The sequence below is a fragment of the Hetaerina americana genome, unplaced genomic scaffold, assembly GCF_022747635.1.
Source record: "Hetaerina americana unplaced genomic scaffold, ioHetAmer1.1.p SCAF_11, whole genome shotgun sequence".
In the NCBI taxonomy this organism is placed as follows: Eukaryota; Metazoa; Arthropoda; class Insecta; order Odonata; family Calopterygidae; genus Hetaerina; species Hetaerina americana.
The window spans coordinates 31,426,898-31,452,066 of NW_027286181.1; the positions used below are offsets into that span (position 1 = coordinate 31,426,898).

Sequence of the window (25,169 nt, forward strand, 5' to 3'; positions counted from 1 at the left end):
TTTAATCATGATTGTTATGATTTAATTTGCAAGTTTGGAATAGGAGTAATTTAAGAGACAAACTAAACACTCATTGCATGTACAAAGCAATAGAGTTTAATGTTTCAAGCATTAACAAATCTTTTTGGCCCAACAACTTTTTTTAAATATTTGTTTACACCACTGTAAATGTGTGCTCCAAAACATTGCATTTATTTTGTAATTGAACTGGTAAAATTGCCAGTTTCAATGAAATGATGAATCTCCTAAAGCACTTTAATGAGATACGTATATTCTGGGACTACATTGAAATCTATTGGATAAACAGTTTTACTTGATAGGATGGATGCAACTGATTCATATGAATTATTTCTCTCAAACTTCAATGATGTAAAAGTAATCTTGGAAAAGCAATTTTATTTCATAATGTAAATACATTTATAAATATACATCTGTATTCATAAAAGGCATTAATGATAAAATGTTATGTCTTTCATATAGCAAATTATATGTCTGATCATGATATTGGCAAAAGATTACAAAATGATGCTCCCCTAAAGGAACTGCTGGCATTTCCAATCAAATGGAAACTATAAAGTCAAGGCGTAGGTTAAAAATCATAATACTTTATGGTATTGTCACCTCACTAAAAAATAAGTCAGGCTTAGTTTTGTGCATAGCTATACTTCAATATTTCTTTACCACCTACAGAATTTTTCCTATCTGCATCACTGAATATAGCACAAAATATGGACACAAAGCTTTGAAGTATATGAAAATGGTCACATATTTGCATATAAATTTATCCATCATCCCATAAGCAATCATTTGAAAGAGATTCAGCATGTTTAAACGGCAAAACTTGTTGCAGTTGATTCATAACCATCTTATTTTCATTAAGAAGCACTTCGGGTGAAAAGGCCGGTGACTTTACTTTGTGGAACTCCTTGATAAGTGAGGAAGAAAATACTTCGCTATTCCACTCAAAATTAATTTGTTGACATCCCATAACAATACAGTGCGTCAGACTGCCAGATGATGAAACTCTGTATCGAAAGCAGTGGCAAATTAATTTATATTGTGTGCCATAACCAAGTATTTTCTTTTGTATCCATTACTTCATATGTTGCAGAATTATATGGTCATGAAGAAACACTTCTGAGGCCTTTACCCTCAAATAAAAAGAATAATTGTTGGCTAAGTAGAGAGATTATCTTATATCTTCATAAAGATAATGATGTCATCTTCATTCATTGGACTCCTCTTGAAAAAATTCTGAAGTGGTGGTTTCCTTCCATTCTGAGTGCTCTTATATGCACTGCCTCTTTTAAGTTATGACACTTAAGTCCATGATGTCAGTTTTATTTACTGTTTTGGGAATGTGATAGCTGCTCCTCCTCTGCAATGATAAAGTAAATCACATGTCATCTGAGTAAAAATGGCATGGAGTAAAAAATATATACTTGCAATCTTTGTAAAACAAAGCATTTTTCAATATTAACTTTGTGGCTCTTTTCAGAGGGTACATGAATCTATGTTATGGATTAATACATTTTGTTCTCTTAAAAAATAGCCAATATGCAAGCTCGAAATATTATAACAAGTGAGAGGAGAAAATTATATTCTCCATAATCTTCCCAAAATGATGGCATCCAATGGATATTTTTAATAGAGTGGCATAATCAACGACCAACTGCATATGCAATTATAATTAAGTCATGTAGATGAGAATCAAACAAATTGCCTAGGTTCCTTCATAAGTACATTTTAAAACAGTTTTCCAACAATATCTATTGTGCAGTGAAAATCCACCATTGCTAATTATGCTAGCAACTTTATTTTTATGCTAGAATAAGAAAACCATTATTTAAATGGTAAAGACATCATAAATTATAAAAATCAACCCTTCTCCTTCTTTAGCAACTTCAAATGATCATACAGCTAATTTAATAGTAACTCATCATTTTAAGGAAACTTTTACCATAAAAATATGCTATTTTTGGTCCAATTAAGTGATTAACAAGACTTCCAAGTGGAAAAGAGTTATATGCCATGAATTAAATTTTTCAGAGGTATTTGATGAAAAAAATCATGAAGCAGTAACTATATAATAATTTATTCAGTTTCCTCATGATTAGGAGAATGTAAATTGTATACTCAATGACATTCCATGAATAGGGGTACTGCAAATAATGTTTATATCCTTTTTTCCACATTCTATATTTTACTTGCATACTCTCTCCTCTTCTGATCTTGATTATCAACATCTGCATTCTCAGAAAATTTTCGAAGAGCAATTTGCAACTTCCATGCTCATTGTAAGTTCTGTCATCTACAAACAATGAATTATAATTTCACTGAACTTAAAAATTAATATTCTCATGAAGTCGACAGACTTCTTCTACTTAGCCAACATTCTATGATAGATGGGAGAAAATTTCATCTTACCCTGATGGAGCTGGTGGGTTTTGCCTCTGCACTGCCCATTTTGTACCTTCAGGGCCTTCAACTTTGAAGTCTGCTTCAATTGGAGCTCGGATGTTGTACATCACACCATTCGGTCCAGTAACTGTAACGCCACGGCCGCGGAAAGGACTGGGAGTTCCTACAATTAAAAGAATGATAATTTGCATAGCTCTTGAACAACTGAAAATGCATTAAAAATTGTAGTGGCACTCTGCTAGGTTTACATTTGTTTATTTAGCCGTAAATTGGTTCAACAGTCCTTTACACCATTTTCACACTTATAAAAAATCTCTGCAAGATAAGTCTCTGAGGTAATACATTATTTCTTTAGTCATTAAAAGATAGATGTAGGCAGCATAAATAATGCATAAAATATTAACAATTTGTGCTCCATTTAAAAATGAAATGATTCTCCTTCTCTGCAGGGATAAAAAATTATTTTTTTTTCCAATTATAATTCATTTCATTACTTTCTCCTGGCATTTAGCTGACTACGGTGAAATATTTTAGGTCCCTAATAATAAATATTTCAATATTTTTGTTCGAATTGCTTTTAATCATTACTGTCATCTAGTGTATAATTATAATCCTAATTATCTAAGCATAATTTAATCTATAGTCATTAGTAAGGTCCTCATAGAGAAGCATTAAGTGAAGTTTTAAGCAGTCAGTTATTGATTACTGTCAGTGATAAACATCCTAAATGTATAATAATCACATTAGAAATTAATTATTGCTGTAATAAATGAAAGCTGTCAAGGATAGAAAATGATTGACAGTGAAGGTACTGACCCAATACAGCTGCACCTGCAGCGGCTCTAGCTTCACTAAATGCTGCAGAAACTGCAATGCCACCCGGAAGTACCATGCTGAAACTTGAGGAGCTGCTCTGAGCCTGAGCACCTACTTGAGTATCACATTCCGAGCCAAGGCGTGTCACCAAATCACCCGCATCAGGGAGAATGTCAAATGTGAATTGTGGCTGGACTGCAGGCACACCATCTGGCAGTAAAAAAATAATTATTTCATTATTAATTATATATTCTGATTTGTTTAAGTTTGAAATACTATAGTCAACATAGCTTAACAGAAAGTACAAATGGATGTGTTACAAGAAAGAAGTGAATAAAAAATTGAAGTCTAATCAAATATTCCTTTTTCATAAATTTGATCTCTAGATTGAATATGATTTAAAATGGGATAAGGGAGGAATTCCAAGAAAATTTGACTAAAATATTATGATTTGATTATGTGCGGCATTGTTTTGCAATAATGTTTTCACCCCAAGATCATTTCCATTCAAAGAGTGGAGAAACAATATATTTCTGGATATATTACTCTTTTTACTAGTTTCATTCTTGAGCCACTCCTTAGAACTGAATTAATACCTTTTAGCAATCAATTAAGTACTTAGCACCCTAAATGCAGTAAGTGGAAGAGGGAGTTGTAAAAATGGTGACCAAATTCTTTTCCTTTGGTCAATCAAATAAAAACAGTATTTTTCAACTGTATCCATGACCACAAAAATTACGTGCCTACTTTGAGGGCAAAACTTTTTATTCATTTTAAAGAAAAACTGAAGCATTCATATGGTGATGAAACATATGGAAGGGGTTATTTCACTTTGGGAAAGAAACATGCACAAGTGGATATGTACAAACTTCAGAAATAGCATGGCATGAGGTGGAAGGAGTTCAATAGATATCAAGTTTATACCTAAGGATTTATTCACCTTGAAGATGAAAATATGAAACTCAAAAAAGATTTGGTTAACAGCATGGAGGCAGCTCACATGAAGTGCGGTGCAATAAGGATATAAGATGGGGAATAGTAGCTCAAAGAATGGAAGTCGAATTTTGTGTCCATGATGGATGCTAAATATCAAATAGGCCAGTGACTATGTGGTCTTTCCTGTAAGAAACAAAGTGCGCAGGAGATCAGACAGAACTTACAGGACGTAGGATATTTCTTAGAGTATTTTCTCATCCTTTATTCTCACATCGAGAATGGTGTGTTCATGTTCATTAATGCATTCCTTATCTGAGAAAATTTCTTATCAAATCTGGCGACAACTTCATATTATGGCCAAAGGACTTTTCTTTAAAGCTCTTTGGAATAAGGTCGTGGGGACTCACTTCCAACGTGTTTATTTTTCTGAGTCCTCATCAGAGGATGGACATGCAATTTTTACTTGGATTTCGGTAATGGCTCCAGAAGGTTGGGGATACCAGAACACTCCTGAATCAATAAGAGTGGTCTAATTCATCTAATCTTAAAGTTATGAACGTCATTGTAAAGCGAGGGCTTCCAGTTACTTAATATCGTCGTGGAAAATTTGAGCAGATCCTCCGAACGATGCTCCTGGAGCTTCCGTCATGGCATGTGATGAATAATCGGATGCAGTGAACTCCGCGTGATTTTGCAGCTGCTTCCGAGCTAGACCACTTCCTTGAACGTACCGGATGTTCATTACGTTTGCTCCGAAGATCTTCTCCGTTATGAGGAAGTCGTAACCTCACCGACGACGAAGCAACCCGAAGCCATCCTGGCTTCAGCATCACCCCGTGCAATTCTAGCTTGAGCTAACGAATTCATTTGGTTCTGGATAAAATACTGTAGAGAGATTATTACAGCGCCAATGCATATCGTCTGAAATTCTTGCCGTACGGAGGGTATTTTACGTACTCTTGCCTCGAACCTCTTTCATTTGTCGCAGGTTAACTGGCAGATTCGGGAAATCTGGATTTGAAACATTTTCGAATGGACGGCTGCACCCATAAATCGTGTTTGGGCACGAGGGTTTGAAGAGGGCTCTTCATACTTCCTCCATGACTGTTTATGAAGCTATCTACGAGCCAACACAATTCTTCCACGTCAGCAAAGAAAATCCCAAGGTAATACCTAAATCATATGACGTCATATTTAAAAAGTCCCGAAAAAGTTAAGAGTGCAACTATAGTCTGCAAAATACCGCTGCATAAATATTACTAAGCATCAACTTAAAAAAAAGTCAATCATTACAAACTGGGGACTCTCATATAACTATGTTTATTAAAGAAAATGCGGCGTCTCCGGAAAACGCGAATCGATAAAGAGTAAAAGAGGCTCCACTCCTTCCTGGTGATCGAACAAAAGTCAATTTATTATAATCTCAATTTCCTTCTTAGATATGGAGTGAGTCAGCGAACCTCAAGCGGTTGTTGGGGATTTAAAATTGTGTTAGCGTTCCGCGCGCAATACTTCCTTGTAAATTAAAAGCCAGAGGTTTGGAAATTATGCAAAACAAGGTCATTGAACAATAAAGATTTATGAGAACAGAGAGGGCTGCTAGAAAGTCACTTAAAAAGCCGAGTAATGATATTCGGATGTAATTATTGTGCTTCTTAAGTAAGGCATAAGAGTCGTCCGAATCGAAGAGATTGAATCACTTAGCGGCAAATGGCGTGTTTACGTCTGATGCGTCAGTCCACTGACGCGTAGTCTTTCGTGGAACTCGGAAATCATTAGCAAGAATATTGTAAGGAATTCCAAGGCTTGCTTGAAAGATTCTGACTGAGTCATAAAATAAGTCATTTGACTCTTGAAAAAGCGTTTAATTGTTGCCAAAATAATCAAATGTGATTCTAAACGTCCGTAATGTGCATGCATGCATTGCAAATTGAGTTAAGAAAACAAGATATTTATAAATATAAAATTAGTCCGTTATATTTAGATGCACAAGTTAGCACACCTATTGCTTTTTTTGAACGGGAATGTTTCAGGTATATCTTCAAGTGGATGTTTCTTTTTTTAGGGGATGTTCAATTATTGTACTTTTCAAAGTAAAACTTTATTTTTCGTCCTACTGCGTTAATGCTGCAGCGGGAAATACACATAAGCCATTAGTGCGACAACATAGTTAGGCGCGGAATGACTTAAGAGCGGAGATGCTAGAAATCTTAAAATAATTCCGATAAATCATATATATATATATATATACTCATATATACAGAAACAGATATAAGGAAATGGGATAGGAACACACATAAAGGACGAACACCAATGTATTTGGCCAATGTGTCTCATCTCTTTCTTCTGGCTATGCGTGCCACGAAACGCACTGTTCCTTTCCTGTATGATGTTGTATGAATTCTAACCCACTGGCCTCTCCTCTTGTGTATTGTCTATTTCTCCTTTGGTGGGTGAAACAGCCCCCTGACGCCATCTCTTGGCTAAAGAATCGTGGTTAAGAGCATTCGCCCGGCAAATGGAAAGATCCGAGGTTCGAGTCCCGGTCAAGGAAATATTTTTACTCTTGTGATCCGTTCGATTCCGCCTTCCCCACCTCTATTGTGTTCGTCCTTTATGTGTGTTCCTATCCCATTTCCTTATATCTGTTTCTGTATATATGAGTATTTATTCGCCGTTTGGCGGGATGTTGTATGAATTCTAACCACTGTCCTTTCCTCTTGTGTATTGTCTATTTCTCCTTTGGTGGGTGAAACAGCCCCCTGACGCCATCTCTTGGCTAAAGAATCGGGGCGCTTGGCGACATATAAGACCCACGGATCTCAGGGTAAACTACATATCCTCGATAGCTCAAGTGGTTAAGAGCATCCGCCCGGCAAGTGGCAAGATCCGGTGTTCGAGTCCCGGTTGAGGAAATATTTTTACTCTTGTGATCCGTTCGATTCCGCCTTCCCCACCTCTATTGTGTTCGTCCTTTATACGTGTTCCTATCCCAATTCCTTATATATGTTTCTGTATATATGAGTATATATATATATATATATATATATATATATATATATATATATATATATATACATATATATATATACTCACATGTATATATATATATATATATATATATATATATATATATACATATATATATATATACTCACAAACACACAGATGTAGATTTTTAAACCATAGAAACACAAAGAAAGGACACTCACATATGTAGTTTTGACGTTTCGACGGCACGGCCGTCGTCAACAGAACCTTGATTCTGAAGACGACGGCCGTGCCGTCGAAACGTCAAAACTATGAGTGTGAGTGTCCTTTCTTTGTGTTTCTAAGGTTTCAACATCTGCGTCTGTTTTTTATACATTTGTGCGTCACCGAAGAGCGTTCTATTTCGAAGATATTTTTCGGCGAAGATACAATCGGCGGTGTTCTTACGATAGCAAAACCGGTCAAATGCGGAATATGCATCAGGAGGAAACCTGTAGGAAATGGAAGTATCGGAATCTTATTTTTATTTACGTATAACGGTCGCCCTTTTCTTCAGTAATTTCCTCTGTTAGACGGAACCAGGGGGAGGTGGACGGAAAGCATTCTCCGGGAAATTTATTGCGTGACTTTAAGTTGCATTTGAGCGTGCGAAAGAAAGAAAGATATTTTCTGAATAAAAAGTTTTTTTTCAGGTTTGGAACTGGGCATTTTTACCTTTATTTTACCGCTCTGAAGTCGCAAAAACCCCATCCCGTTGAAATTACTTCCTCCTATTTAAGGACCGTAAGATTTTTAAGGAAAAAATATTCTATTTCAGTGAAGCTCTATATTTTTTACGCTTTCATTTCCCACGAAAATTTCCAAATTCTTTGTTTAGAACTCTCTTCTAAGACAAAAACCCTTACTCATCCTGGTATGTCCATTTTCGTCCTACTTTTCGGCTTCCAAATCATGGCAACTCTAAAGAATTTGGTCAAGAACCTGATCTCTGTGCCCCGCGAGACAATATGAAGAATCTTCTAGTGCTATTAAATGCTAAACATGCACATAATTGCCTCACCTCAAACAATATGACAATTGACTCAACTTTAACAACCAAGCCTTAATTGATAAAATTGACTATTACTGACAAATGTCGATGAATTTTAAAATTACTGTTTTCATTATAATTGCTAATAAGGCCGGGAGCACGCACGACCTATTTGAGGTTCTTCGCACTCCCTGGTGATTATATTTGGAAAATTTCCGCTTTTCTTTTTCTCTCCCAGCTTTTTTTTGTCTGCCATCCTAAAACGAGGCATCCTAATGGCATGCGCAATAACTTATTTTATATTTCAGAAGGGAGTAAGTCAAAGAAATTAATGAACCTCCTATCGGGAAATGGATTACGCAATCGATGATCGGGATGGACGAAGAGTGAGATTTCTGAATAATAAAGACAAGGGAAACAAAAAAAATGAAATGATAACGTCTGATGTTCACGCTCGAAGAGAGCGACGCTGGGGAAGGAATTTTTCATCGCACGTCATTTGCGGCATCAATAGCTTGCATGCATCAAATGTCGAGGTTTCTTTCTTATGCAGACTGCATCTGAAATGGACCGGAAATTCGTCCAAGAAGATGGATTGAGCAAACTGTCGGCAGCTTGGAAAGTTAAAAAAAATATTTTCCCAAAACTACTGAATTTCGTGCTACTCTCGATTTCGCTAGCTCGTGTTTCAAAGAAATTGCGATGGCTCTCGTGGTAGAGACCGTTCCATACATAAGCATTTTCACGTGCAATACAATCCAACCATGACCTGGTCCGTTGAAAATGTCTTCGTGCATAGAGAGAACACAAAAATCTGCCACAGACATTGCGAGCGAGTGTGCATCAATTTTAGAGTGACTTCCATTGCTCTGCGAATTTTTCTTCGATGAATCCACGGGCGATATTGTACGCGTGAATAAGAATGCGCATTAAAATGCAACGTTTGGAACGATTACAGTTTCCCTTCACGAAAGTTATCCAGAGGGAATTGAATGCCTTCACTTCCAACTCTTATTAAGTCCCACGAATGCTAATTGGATGCTTAATGTCTTCCATCCACTAACTTCTAACCTCGTCCACTTCTCCCTTCGACAAGAGGGCATGTAAAGTAAACAGCCACGGAAAAAATTTGCAAGTAATGAGCTGCCGAAAAAATAGTGTGGCAGTCAGAGATTCATAGAGATTGTGGTTGCTAGTACAGGCGACCGACCAAATAACTACAGTAAAGTACAAGTGTGTCTTAAGTGTGTCAAAATATATTTAAATTTTAAAATTCAAACGCAGTTTCAGAGGCAAAGGGAGTAAATACCGTAGTTTTACTGCTTTTTACCCTGTAGTTTTACCTGGCAAACCTCAAAATATGACAACACATTACAGAAATAAATTCATGAGTACAAAACGAAATGTAAACCTCAAATTTTCGTGAACTTCAGAGAAAGAATGTCAGAAAAAATTCTATTTTAAATTTCCGATTTAGAGCAGATTTGATTTTGAAACATCCAAAATCTTGGAGAAATTTTTAAAATACCGAAATAAAAATTATACAGGCAGGGAAATCATTCGCGCGAGGCACATAGTTCAATTCGTCTATTGACTTCAATGAGATGTAACTACGAGGGCGATTAGAAAAGTAAGGTCTCCTATTTTTTTCATGAAAAATCAAATTTATTCTCAACTTTGTGTACATCGTATGAAAGGCTGAGCGTTTAGCTATTTTTCTACATAGTCACCTTGACGATCAATCACTTTTTGCATGCTTGTAACCAGCTTTTTAATACCGGCGTCGTACCTTTCTCTCGCCGCGTCAGAAAGCCCAACTGACTGAAGTTCCGAATGGAAATTCACAAATTTAAAAATAAATGCAATACTGAATAATATTTTCTCTTAGGATCGCATGAGGTTATTATCATTTTAACTTTTGATGCGACACTTAGTTCCTGTGTATTATTGAAATTATATTAAGAGCAATCATTTTGTATGCCTTTCCGACATTCCCATAGTACTCAAGGTTGAATGCCTGTAGGCTCCGATTTATCGGTAGAGATACGTTGCGTATATCTATTAACTGAATGGTGACATCCCCGTTAGCCCAACGCATATTAAGTTTCGCAGCAGCATCACATGCTGAATGAAACTAAACGCGCCAATTGTATTAACTTATGATTTATTTGGGAATCTGTTTAGGAAATACTTTCAACGAAATATTAAAACTATGTCGCTTATCACTGTCTCAAAACAGTGATATTATCGAAATTTGTAATCAAGGAAACCATTTTCTATGCCTGGTGCGAAAAAATAAATACATGGAATAGTAATAATTTCTCCAGCGAATCGGCTTGCGCTTATAGATCGAAGTTATAATCGTGTAACCCCCCACCCCCCGGCCCACGAGACGCAGGTCCATAAGATGACCGGGATTTCGGATCTCATTTTTGTAAAACAAAGTGCTTCTTATGGGTTGGGAAATACGGTAGTTACAGTTTTGTAACGCTAATCGGTATGTCATTATACTTGTGTAATCTTTCTTATCAATGAAGCTAATTCCGAGCTCGAAAATATTTAAAATATTCTAATCAACCACCGTACTGTCTAGGCATTAGTTTTCTACCTTCATCAATTGGTCAGCATTGGATTTAAAAATTCCTAAACTCATACGGGGCCTGAACCTCATCACGTTTTCTTTTATCCTAGAACCCTGCAAACATTGCACCTTACGGTGTGGCACTATGCGCTAAATTTCGTTTAAAGTTTTTGTTCTGTATTCGCTTATGCCCGTCATACTTTTATACCTTTACACAGTGAAACCTACCAAGAAGCAAAAATCGCAGGGGACTGCCTAGGGTGACTGGGATAAAGAGTTTATTCGTCTGAGAAAATCCAAAACAATGGGCGGACGTGGACATTTTCCTGGAAAACGGAATCGTAAAAAATGGAGATAAATTCGTTGAATTCAAATTATTTTGATTGAAATATCTCGCGGTCCACAAAAAAAGAGAAGGTTGTTTCAAGGAGGATACGTTTAAAAGCAGGCCCTGTTGTAAACGCTTTCAAATATAAATCCCGAACTAGATTGACTTAAAGGTTTTTAGTTTGAAATTTTCTTTCCGTCATTCAATCGCCAAAACGTAACTTAAATTCACGCAAGAAATTATTAGTGGAATACTTTCCGTCGGCGTCTTCTGGTTCCGGTTAACAGACGGTCCCACTGTACGTTAAGGCGACCGTTATGTACGAGAACGTAAATTGAGATTCCAATTTTTCCACCTTCGACAGGTTTCCGCTTCGTTCAGATTGCGCCTTTGATAGGTTCGACTGTTGTAAGAACATCGCTAATTGGAATCTATATAATATTACACTTTTCAGCATTCTCTTAAAATTTCTCACGCTTCCACCGGCATGATGCAAAATCTCCTCATGTTGTCCACTGGCTGACTGTAGAAAAGGGCAACAATTATTAATTTAAATTCCGTAATTTGCGCCCTCAGTAGCCTTATGCAGATTCCACCTTGGACAAGTTTCGTTGAGCTCCTTATCTAGAAAGAAACGAAACTGCGAGGTGGGCACACCGAAGTCCACACAACAGTGGGGGACACCGGGGAGCGGCGCTTTCCGGGTCTAGAGGCCTCATAATGGTCCCGTCGGGCTGCTCTCGCGACTGAAGAGAGCTTAAAACCAGCGGAGGAAAGAAAGGCAGGGTATGGTCAGTCCTTCCTCTTGGGAAAGCTATCGTACCCCACGGCCACTTGTTTCTCCCGAGGGGGGGATTGATCTGGCCACCACTTCCCCTAGGATCTCGCCAAGTCTATAATCAGTCAACCGCGGAGGTTCAATTTTGCGTTTGATAACCGTGACGCCAAGCGCAATCTCCCTGCCTAGTCATCATTCGCTTGTGTGGCCGAGGAGCACGCCGTGATATCTTGCAAAATTTAAATCGAAGAAATTTTCGTTTTGTCACAGTCATGCTTCATATCCGTTAAAAATAGGAAAAGAAGATTTTCCTTTAATGGGTATAAGCACGCTGCTGGCAGTCCTCACGTATATATTTCAGTTTAATCGTTAAGAATGACGTATCTGATAATACTTGAGATAAAAAATACGATGAGTAACAGGTGAGCTTAATAAATTAATCTTGGAAAATTTTTCCGGGAATGTGTGGTTTATTTAACGCCATTGATTTTATTCCTTTCTTTTGAGTATGTATTAAGAGAAGAGTGAAACTGCTTCCGTTACTCGGTTGCTATGACTTCCATAAGGTAGCGTGACCGCACACCCATATCGGACAAGGTCGATGATATCGGATATGAAGCGTGCAAGTTCTTAGCCGAAATAATGTCGTGATTTTCCGTGAGTATTATGTAGTTGAAATAAAATACCTAATGTTTCATGCTATGTTGTATCTCCATGCATGCAATGGGGAATTGTCAACGGGAGGTTTATGCGGACTAAGCGTCCTCGCTCTCAGCCTATCTAGCTCAAGCAAGCAAAACGAATCTGATAAGCCACAGCCACTGGAGAGATAAAACCTTACTCACTTTGCCGCTTTCAAAGTGACGCCTCGGTTTATTAAACATTATTACAAAGAGAAATTTAAAACCAGGGCATTGCACGCATTCTCTAATAGGAATAGTCGCTTGATAACTTTTTAAAAATCATGCTTATAATTCAGGCAGAAATGTACCGAAGTGGAGAGGGAATCATAATACTGAACTTTTTCAATCTCCTACCTTCCTCGTCTACACTCACAGCATTCACACCGACAATGCAAAGCCCTACTTGGAGAAGTTCATGGTTAACTTGACGTAAAATGAAATTTGAGAAATATATCAAGAGAATTGTTCACAAAAAGCGTCTGGTGACAACGTCCCAAGCATGTTCGTACCAGGCTTTCTAAACAGTGACGGCAACTGATTGAAACGGTCATATTTAAACTTCTTCTCGATTGAGCTTCAGACCATTACAACACGAAAAAAAGCAGCTGCAGGACGTTTTGATCCAGTGATGACGAATTTCTGGGATTCTACACAGAAGAAACGTTAATATACAAGTAGCTGCTCATTTTTTAATGCTACAATTAAATTTTCTTCGCATTATGGGTTAACATAAAAATAATTAAGATCTTTTCTGTATAATTCAATAATTTTTCGCAAATTCTAACCTGAAAAATCACGGTGCGTCTTGTGGGCTGGGCAGTACTGCACTTATTAAGTACAATAACACACAAGAATGGGCCGTTATTGAACAGATTAAGAGTACTTTAACGTACTTTAAGTACGGAATTTAAGGGAGGTGGTATGGTACGGGGTGAGAGTCAGTGTTAACATGACAAAGGTTATGAAGTTCTCGAAAAATAGGAAGGCAAAGTTAAACATAAAATTAAGAGGACAAAAACTAGATCAAGTAGAACAGTTTACCCATCATGAAAATGTTTTCGGTCAAGACAGTCAAAGTTGTAGGGGAATCAGAGGAATAGTAGCGCTGGGAACAAACGATTCAACTGGGAGGGATGTAAAGAAAATACAAGCGAAAACTAGTACCACAGTTTTGTGTTGCGCAGAAGTATATGGTCATTGAAGTAAGATAATAGGTCTGCATTTGGAGGCGTTTGAAATGTATGTGGAGTAGGATTAAAAAGATAAAATGGACGGAAAGGAAAACAAACGAAAAAATTCTGAGCGTGATTGGTGGAGAAGAGACGAATGTTGAGAGAAATCCGAAGGGGTTAAGAAAAGAGGAAAAGCGGCGACGCATTTCAATCGGCGATGGAATGTTGAAGACCGTGATAGAGGAGAGAATGCTAGGCAACTAAGGTAGGGGGAGGGAAAGAAAAGTCATGTTGGACAGGATGAAGGGAGGCAGAAAGTATGCGGGATTGAAGAAGGTTTTATTGCAGGGTATAGGGAAACACGCTCTGTTGTGTTAGGTGAGGCTTCGAAATGTTGCGGTGGTTAGTATGTGGGTCCATCCAAAAGCTAGCTTAAACGGAAGACTACCATTAATAATAATACCTGTCAAATAGCTGAGCGAACAACTATTACCTACATATTTACCGCCATACTCATTAAAACAATTTTTTTAAAAGTATGACATAAGTAAATTTGTTCACAGATTATAGCAATGAGATTTCATATAGTTTTCTTCCAGTATAGCTCACCTGGAAGTCCATTAGTTCAAAAATTCTAGACAGCGGCTCGATGACGGCACTAAACGGCATGCTAGCACTATATTTGATAATTTATTTGAAATGAGGAAGTCTTAAGATATCCCTCACGCTTAGACCTGTCATTTTAAAGAGACATTTATTATGCTTCTGTTTAGGTAGCGATTCGCTCATTTGTTGAAAATGCGTCGTGGGCAGCCTGCGATCAACCGACTGCCGTGGGGACAGTCTCGGTATAGGGTTTTCCCTCATATTTTTCTCTTCCATCAGTCTACATGCCTAATTATCCGTATTCTCGATGCTCTCACCCTCTTTGAACTTTAGGAAAAGTAAAGACGCGTAAAAGAACAAGGAAAACCTCGGAGACATTTCTATAAATTCCCGAAATACAGACTACACCAGGGTATCAGAGTGTTGCTGTAGGAGTTTCCCCGACAGGGGGAATCGCATGTTCGTTTATAGTCGGTAAATTACGCTTGGTTATTCTGGCCGAAGGAAATACAATGACGCCTTATTGAAATAATAAACCGAATAGATAATTGCCATTCGTATTATTGCTTTCTCGGTGGAAATTTATTACAATTCGAAACTGTATGAGCTGGGTGGAGTTTTTTCCCCTATATTTAAATTACTTCAAAGAATTGTTGGTGCATAATCAGCTAAAAGAATGCCAAAAGAATATGTGATTTGAAACGACTACTAGGTGATGTTTACTTACGGCCGATGCTTCCTGATGACTTCTGTACACACCATGAATGACTTGAGAATGTATTCAAGGGACGACGCGGGGTGGGGCAACAGAGGTATTTCAAAATAGCTTTCCTCTGAGACAAGCATTGGGTTTCCCTGCCATTACAAATCGCTACGTTGAAGCTTTTCGTGGCATTACTACGTTTACCTAAACACAATTTTCTCGAAATGGAAAGCGCTACGTTATAATTTGCTATGAAACTGAACAGTATGGTGGTTCAGAATTTAATGGAACTTGGAAACAAAATGCCTGTTATAAAAACACGGATTCCTAGGGGCACAACTTTGCGATAAAAAGATTATAAATGTGCAGTGTAATAGGTATATGCGATTTACGTTGACTTTTATTATAGTCAGAATAAGGTGCAATTTACTCGCCATTCTTCAAAAGGAACTAGGTCCTAAAAATTCCACAATTTCGGAGTGTAAAAATCCTTCCCCTTGACCCAGATCCCTCGATGTACGAAACATTAAAAAAATTCAGTGTAAAAGCGGACGCCACGGTAGCTTAATTGGCTAAAGCACTCGGCCGGACAGAGAGGGATCCGGGCTCGAATCTCGGTAAAGGCGAATAAATTTTAAACTCTGAAATTGTAGCATTGTAATGCTCATATTGTCGGATGACTCCGTTAAAAGTTACTGTCACGGCATCTTCCGCAGTTTCTTGGAATTTGGTCATTTTATTTTTATTTCAGAGGATAATTAATCCGTGGTTCCAACAAGGCTAAAAAAAGGTTTTTCATAGATTCTGGCCCCGCACAGTCTTGGCCTGTTTTGTAACACGGAATGTGCCCAATTACATGCAGATGCTGTCGGGAACAAGTGTAATAATCCAAATAAAACACTGCAAATCCACTAATTCATTTTTATATTCCACTTACACGACCATAGTTTCGCTACTACGTGGCATCATGGAGTGGCAAAAAGCGACGAAACTATGGCCTTAAACAAAATTAATAATTTATGGAATTGCAGCATGCTCATTTGTCTTTACAGTGGACAAAATCCACCAAGTAACGAATCAAACAGTTTCACATGCAATATTCCACTTTATAATAACTCTATCTTTCTGGTAAGGACCATGGAAAATACATTTTCAATAATAATATAAATTAATTAATAAAATTTTGGGATTCTGGGTCAAAGAATAGAGTTTAATTTCCGGTATCGCAGGATATGATGGTCTACTTAACTCTTCTGTTCAAAAGGGCCTGCTTCTATTTTGGAAAAAATATAAAATGACAGGCACTAATCAAATGTTCACAATGAATCGAATAGTTTGTCAGTTGATGGTTTAGGTTGTGTGGACTGCTGAAACCATTGATATTCTCGGTAGTCCAATAATATTCGATTTCGGTACCATGGAGAGTGATAACGATCTAATGTTTTCCTACAATCTCGAATTCTCGCCACAAAGTATCTTAGAAATCAAAGCCTATAAACTTAGCATTTTTGCCGATAAGACGAAAGCTTGTAATCTCAAAAGATTTCCTGTTTCACGCATCACGTGTCAGGACACTGATTAATACGGCGGCTGGTGACAACGGTCATCCAAGACTACTAGGTTCGATTCTCGAAAAGGAACATATTCCTCTGCGTGTTTTGACTCCAGTTCGATCCGAGTGAAATATTTCCCGCGCGATACGCACCGTCCGTCGGATGGGACACAAAATCAAGATACCCCTTGCCGGCCTCCTCATGGGGCGCTAAATTTGGAGTCGGCTTTCGCTCGCCCTTACGAGCTTTCCCCAATGGCGCAAGTGACTTTCGGGCGCCATCCGAAATATCTCTCCCAACTTTGACACGAGGGGAAATAGAAACCTACCTCGACGAACAAGAGGGAAACCAGAGGCTCGATTCCAAGACGCGTCTTGTTTGGAACACGTGCTCCTAATCGGATACCGGTGCGTACTTTGGCTCCGAGTTTTTGGGCTCTTTCCCGCGGACATCTCGCCAAATTAAAATATCATTAGATCTAGTAGTAGTTATTATGGTAGACGACCGAGAGCTAAGGTCATCTGCGACAGTAAGGATAGGTGAGTAATTTTTTAAGAGGCAGGATGCTCATGGAATGGGAGAAGAATGAGTGGAGAAGAATCCATCAGTGGGACTAGCCCACCCAAAACATAAGGCGCCATGATGTCAAGTACAATTTAACGTCCCATCCGACAGACGGCGTACTTAAATCTAAGTGCTCTCCACACTACGCTCGTAGGGATCAGTATACCATCGAAAAATTCTGCCACTACAGAGATTTTGACCCGGGCATTCAGGGTAGGGAGACAGTACACAAGACCGCACCGACTCGAACCCTACCATTTGGTCTCCGATCTATTCTTCTATGAAAATATACTGAATGATGATTCATTCATTATTTTATCGCCAGTTTTTCAAATGTTCATCTGGAAAATATATATATAGTGACAAGACCCTTCACGCGTTCCTTTTGGGGCAAGCCAAACAAGGACATCTTTTAGATTATGACAGAAAGAATTCACTTTAGTACCACTTAATTATTACCACCCTATTCTTGAATAGTTTGTTCCCATTTATGAATTGTTAAATACATGATCTTCGGATTCTAACACTTCTAAGTCATTGTCAAAATGGTCCCTTCGATCGCATTCTCCTCTTACCTTCCCTAATACAATCTATCTCCTTTGAAAATTATTCTTGGTCAGGTATTAATAATTACCATTCAATATGCATTTCTACTATCTATTACATTAAGGTAATTTAAAAATAACTTTAATGAACTATAACAAAATAATTAACCGCGAAAAGAGTAGATTTCACTCCCTACCCTCCGGGCTATGACCTATTGAGTAAAGTTGACAGATATATAGGATTTGGGTGCCCAGTTCCTTCCCATATTCCGGTTTCTCAGAAATTTAAATCACCAAAAAATCAGACAGCTCGAGTATATTCGTAGGCGTCCAGAAGCATTGCCTGGATTAAAAGCTGAGTACATTGGACAGTAGCAGTGCATTTAACTCACTAAGCAACCGCACAGCCTAATGAATCCAAAGAGATAAATTTAAAAAAAGGAAAAATGTATCTTTTATTTTTCAATAGACGAATTTAAATCTTACAAATTAATTATGTTTACCGGGAATCAATAAAGGTTTAGTGCAGGTTGGGTTTGTGTAACTGCAGTCATTACAGGTGAATCAATGCTTAGGGTGGAGAGATGGGATGTTAAAAGAAAAGTAATGTTTTTGTGTTCGTTTTGAAAGATCCACGTGCGTTAATAATCAAGGACACCCTCAACTACGTCTTTTTTCCCGTGACACTCCATCGTCGCTAGACGCAGGTAGATTAAAAGAGCTGTGCTGTGGTATTTCCGTCATCTCTTTACTACACTGGGCACGTTTCTTGGGCCTACTATACTCGAAAGGGATGAAATTTGATTTTTCCTATACTCAGCAAACATGACCATGCCAAAAATGGAGGCAAGTTTGAAAGGCGGGATGTCTCAACTAGTCGAAAATGTCAAGGTCGCCCCTAAAAAAAAACGCCATTTACAATTTTCCGGTGACACATAAACATATATATTTATTAACGAATAGTGTCTATGCATTACATATTTTTCACATGACAGCTCAGTTTCCAGGAAATTCAAGCGTTAAATTTGAAATAAACCAGTGGAGGAATATCAGTACTTATTATGGGAGACGACCAACAGCTGAGGCCATTAGCGCCATTAGAGATATTTTACCCTACCATGCAAGCGACCGCTAAAAGCGTGTGGCAGGGAATGATTATACACATTGCTATTTGTGACGCAAAAATCCCCCCTAGCGAGGTTGGAAAACGTTATTCTGATCCCTTATCGTTCGTGGGAAAAATGATATCTTAAATCTCTCGGCTCTGCACTTAAATTCATTCATTTTATTGACATGATCTCCCCTACCGTTGCACGATGAGGATAATAATACATTTTCAACACAATCGCTTAAGAGGTTTTCTTACAATTTATGTAACAGATTTAATATTTAATAAACCTTTCCGTCATGAGTGATTTCCAACCTAGTTCTTAAAATACTTTTGATGCGCTACTCAGTTCATCATGACAACGCTTTTCAAATCTAACTCCTCTACGCCACACGCAATCAAATTCGGAAATCAATCCAATTTCAGGGGTAGGTGAGTACCTCGGTATAGTTAGGATTTTCAAGTAATAGACTAAGATTGGAGAGGAATCTGACATCGGCATTAGTCTCCATTCTTACTAATAGGTGCAGAGAGGTCCACAGTTTAGGGTTTCATTCGACCGACGGCGTAATCTACTTGAATAGTGGAATGGGAATGGTCGTCAGTGCGAATGAACAGCATAGCATTAAATGATGTTCCAAGATTGATTGGATGGTGGGACCGCAATTTCTCTGCTCTCTGCTATCACAGAAGTTCACCTCAGTGTTCAGAGTACAATGATCGACCCTTGGGCTCAGATCAACCCCACTGTTTTGTTTCAGACTCATTAGATTCTGCCTCGGCGAGAAAATGGAAAGGGGCGGAAAAGGGAAGAGAGAAGAGTGGCAGGAAAAGGGTCGCTAGGTGGAGGCGGAGTCGAAGACAGTGCCATATGTGTGATTGGGAGGTTTGGGATGGAAGGAATGAGTAAAGGCCATGCTGGCTGCATGGTGGCGTGACTGGAGGGATTGGAAACTGGCTTCAACTCCAATACGCACACACAAGCATGCTTCCTTCCCACATTACCTCCACCCCCTCCTGACCTACCCCCAAAAATGTTGGACTAGTTCATTCCCCTCACCCACCCCCATTACAGGAATGCATGCATACAAATGTCACCGTGAAACGGAGGAGTTGTTTGAAAATGATGAAATGTGTTGTATAAACCTCGTGTGTTTGTATGCGTGTGTGTGTATATATATATATATATATATATATATATATATATATATATATATATATATATATATATACATATACATATATATATACATATACATATATACATACATATATATATATACATATACATATATATATATACACATATATATACATATATATATATAGATATATACATACATATATACATATATATATATACATATACATATATATATACATATATATATATATATATATGCTTGCGGGTCGCGGTAGTCCAGGGGTAGAGCGTTAAACTATTGACCGGAGGGCCCGGGTTTGATTCCCAGTCAAGCCTCTCTGGGCAACCCTCAGCTCCACTCAAGCTTTGTGATTTTTCGGGTACCAGGTTTTCCCGGGAAACCATAGCCGGCACAGGGAAAGGATGTTTACTGGCCCCCTACCCTGATGTGTGAATTTCATACGCCGTGCCGTCGGGCTTAGTACTGGGTGAACCTACCAAAACGGTAGTTGTGTCCATCCAGAGAGACAACCCTGGAAAAAGATCCTGAATGTCCAACTGATAAATTTAAATGCTAATTTTTCAAGCGCACAATTCGCAATCAAAAACAAGTGTACCGAGCTAATGAGGTCTTCGTTTCTAACTTTTGTAATACATAGACTTTGCTACCGCCTTCGAAAAAATGAGCTCTTATAGTGACGACTATCAAGGTATGCTAGCGAAGTGCACTTTTATTGAACGAATACGAATCGAAAATCACACCGCGAAACAGATAAATGTCCAAGCTTCTTGTGCTATGTTAGCATTACATTTGAAAGTGATTTTTCTCGATCGCTTGAATTTTTCTCACCAACCGGTGCAAGGGTTGATGGCGCCATAGGCAAGCCGACAGCCTTGACTCCTCTCAGGGGGGCGGAATAGGGGTGGGTTTGGGCAGAGATGGTGGAAATAGTCCTCCGCCCGCAAACTGGCAACTGTGATGCATAACCTATATTTTGTCGTCCTAGACGAGGTCGACGCTGTTCCCGTTTCGTTCCCTATTATACGTGGGCGCTCTTGATGTGCTTTCACTGACAGCGATAGTTCATGACAGAATAATTATGCCGATGATTACACTGATATCATTATTACTGGCAAAACATGTGAGACAAGACCGTTAATAAAAGTGCCGAAATATACAAGTGCTCGTCTTAAGCATTGGGGAAACATCAACTCGAACCCCGACTCGAACTCGGCTAATTTGAGGGTAATTATCTTGGGGAGTTTACACTTTAAAAAATGAATGTTACTCATCGGTGTGTTTCAGCCTTCCTGAGCCCATCATCAACGAGCGGCCATGGTCGAACTGATGAAAGAAGCCGAAACGCTTCATTGTTTCGTTAAAAAAGCACGCATTTATTTACTCTAACTCCGACTATATTACGCCAACTACCATGGAGAACATCCGAATCTTTTTATTGACAGGCAGAGACACTAACACACAACTGGTGAACCCATAGCACGCAGAAACTATTTTTACCCTTTGCTCAGTAAGTGGAGCTAACTAACCTACACCTACGTGTTACAGTGTCCTACATTACCGCATGGAAGAGAAAATCGGGTATGCTAGGATGCACATTAATTTCGATTAAATGCGGTTGATATGGGGCGTTTGTGCTGAGGTGTGTTTGCTGTAAATCAGGAGAGATATGGTGAGGAATGAGTGGGGAATTAAAGAATATGAAATTGACTCACCGGCAATAGAAATTCATGAAAGATTTTGACTACGCTTGTATGGTCGTGTTGACCGTCGAATCACCACGTAAATATACGAGAGAAGAGTCGATGATTTGCGAAAAATGGATGGACAGGTAAGGTCAGCGGTGAAAACGGTGGAAGAAGCTCTAAAGTAAGGGTTTGCCAAAGAAATAAAATGAATGAGAGAGGAGTAGCTAAATGGCCTGCTAGGAAGAGGAAGACCCAGAGAGTCATGGGTGAATGGGTAAAGGCGAAGAATATTAGGAATTGAAGGATATACAGGAGGAATAACAGGAACTGAAGAGCATTTATAAAGCAATTCACGTATGTGACAGAAGTGAGCTTAGAATATGAGGATTGTGAAAGAAGGGAGTAATTTCCTAGGCTTAAAGCTTAAATCATGATTTTATTTTACTTTTTCTAAGATAGAAGCGTAAAGAGTTCAATGCGAGGTGGGATAAAAGTATTTATCCAAAGAGATATTCATTGCCCGTAGAGGTGACATAATGAACTCGAAAGCACACGTCGAATACGGCGATGAACTCAGCGGAGGGAAGACCGACGTTGGTTGATGGGGAGCTCACGCACGCAAACGAACAATTGGATACTCACTCGGCTTCTTATCCTGCGGCTTCGGCAGGGCCAGAGTCACCGCGACGCAGAGGGAGAAGATTAGGATGCAGGCTCTCATGGCGGCCATTCTGACGTCGTCGGTCTTGATTGTCCTCTTCGCGCGCTCACCTGAACTGACTGCAAACCCGTTGAAGTCTCCGCGGGTATATCTTGAGGTCCAAACACTAAAGCTCACCCTCCTGCCCCACAACTCCTCCTCCCGCGATCCCCCTCCTTCGCTCCCTCTCTTCTCCTCTCCCCCAACCCACCATGTGCCCTCCCCTCCGTTAAAAGGGAGACCCTCCTTACGTCAAGCCTCTTGCCGCCTTCAGCTCTTCTTTCTTTTGCTGGCGGGGGAGTGGAGGGAGAAGGAAGAGAAGGAGGAGAGGTGATGCCAACTTCAAGGGGGGGATTATCCCACCAACCTCTCGACCAAAAGTAAGCGGGAGCCGCTGGACTCGCAAGGAAAATAAATGTTTCCTGGTAACGCAGTCGTACTTGGCCCCGTCAGAGACGGGGTTAAACAATTTTCCTCGGCGATACTCGGAAACATTGACTTTTTATCCGAGTTCAAGGAAAAGAAAATCCCTGCTACTGTTTGATTTTAGTTTTCTGGCAGGTTATAGCGACGAGACGAGGGACGTCATTTGGTGCCCCTGAGAGTGACAATAGTTCGCATAGCTTTCTGGATAAAACTGGCGAAAATTACGCGAGAAAACTGAAGGGGGGCGGTGAGCACGCACTTTCATTCCTAAGTCTGCGGCTGTCGATACCGGAGTGTTTCATGAGATCTTAACGTCCGCTACAACACTCGTGTGTTCCAATCGTGGGATGGCTTATTCGAGGAAGGATTCATCTGTGTTTACTAATATGATAGAATTTGGTGGTGCTACATGAGCTCGTGTGGTGTAGAGATACAATGGAGTGATGCCCAAGTTAAATAGCAAACCAAATATTTTCGGTTGTTAATTAAAAGTAAACAAATATTATATTTAAAGTAAAGAAAAAAACAATTCTTCGCGGTAAAGTCGGCGATTATTTGTTGAAGGCAACTTTGTGTGAACTGTGGGCAAATAAAGATTTGCACTCACACACATAAATTACTAAAATACATACAAAAAGTGTTTTTACAGCGAGAAACATTTGGATTATATTTTCCTTTATAAACCAGCAAATGTTTATATGAAATAACGTTTCAATAGGTTTCACTACAAGGTTCTACTTCATGCAATTATAATGTTAAGATGAATTGGATCTAGGCATACTAGCTTTTTGCTTTCGTCATAAGCTATGCTAAATAAAATTAAATTTGGAATTGTATTGGGTTTAATAATCATATATTTTTTGATGGTAATGTTCTGGCTTTGGGTAGATTTTGGATGGTCCCTGGCACTACACATTACTGTACTCCAAAACCTAAGTAATATCGCACAAAATACCCGTAAACCCCATCCTACACATTACAATAACTCATTATTTAGCTCTTCATACTTTCTACCTCTCTTAATTTCATCAACAATTTCTGAATCTAACATTATTTTTCTCCATTTTCCTCGATTTGCAAGCATTCTCTACTCTATAACCGCCATCAGCATCCTATTGCTTCTCAGTAAATCCTTTATCCACTTGTCCTGCCTTGGTATTTCTTTTTTCAGCAACCTTCTCTCTTCTCCTACCGTGCCTAGAACTTCATCGTTTGTTTTCCTTTCCGTCCATTTTATTTTCTCCGTTATCCTCCAATCCCAAAGTCCTCCAGTTTACACCTATTCACTTGCCTCAACGACCCTAGTTTCCAAAACTACGCTCCATATTAAAGGCCTAAACATTATTTTCTCTACGTCTTTATTTAAGGTGCCCGTCATCAACGTATCTTCTTAAACGCATCCTTGCCTAATGCAATACTTCTTTTAATATCCCACCACTGTGTCCACCCACCGCAAAAAAACTTGCAAAATAATTGAACTGCTCTACCTTTTATAGGTTGCGTGCTCAAAGTCAAATTTTTTCTTAATCTTTCTATTTCTTGGAAATATCATTTTCTTCATTTTCCTTTGATTAATTTTCACCCCGTGCCTATTCCACTGACGCATTTATAAAACTAAATCCTGGACTTTTTCAACAAAAATCGAGCAAATGTGTTTGCTCATAGTATGCGATCATATATCTACGCATAATATTTCGTCGTCCACGGTATTTTAATGCCCGGGTAAAAATACACCAAAATATTTTGCTCTTCTTCGGATTGGTTGGGCGGGAGCAGAGAAATGGCGTAATAGCTTTCGGTTTGGTATATTAATCATTAATTACATTCATACTTACATGAGATACCACAGTCATATCTGTGAATTCTGGCTTTCTAAAGAAATTTTCAACCTTTGCAAAATAGAAAAGCGCTTCGCTTATATGATTAAAATCTTGGTAGAACCTACAAGGAATAATCAAGTGTCCAATAGCATACGAATAAATATAATCCCGTTTTACTCAACACTGCATCGGGATGGGGGCTAAATGATATGACCTTTCTGTTTCCACAGATTAGGAGTCATGTTCAAGAGAAGAGCGCAAAAAAACAGACAAGATCTAATATCGCTCTCATTAGAGCGTCGCGATTGCCATCGCCTTCATCGCTGAAAAGTGGCCGGAAGCTAAACACGTTTCTTTCACATTTGAAGCAATCACCGAAGCGGTTCATCACATTAGTACTTAAATATCTTCGTGAACGCATTATATAAAAATTCACGGGCTATAAGCTCGAAAAAGGTTGGTTAATTGTGACTTAATGAAATGACATGACAAATGGAATAAAATATGAGCATGACAAAGAAATAATTTAAGATTTTACATGCCGAAACCTCAACATT

The 25,169-nt window shown here is 38.7% G+C and overlaps 1 protein-coding gene across 1 annotated transcript; it reads right to left on the bottom strand.

Moving 5' to 3' along the window:
- Positions 1 to 379: 379 nt before the first annotated feature.
- Positions 380 to 22,470, bottom strand: LOC139701002 (uncharacterized). Its single transcript, XM_071599556.1, has 4 exons — positions 22,309 to 22,470; positions 3,238 to 3,447; positions 2,428 to 2,584; positions 380 to 1,378 (listed from the first exon to the last, which is right to left on the bottom strand). The coding sequence occupies exons 1-4, from the start codon at positions 22,394 to 22,396 to the stop codon at positions 1,345 to 1,347; spliced, it is 489 nt and encodes a 162-aa protein (XP_071455657.1). The 5' UTR covers positions 22,397 to 22,470; the 3' UTR covers positions 380 to 1,344.
- Between the last annotated feature and the right edge of the window lie 2,699 nt (positions 22,471 to 25,169).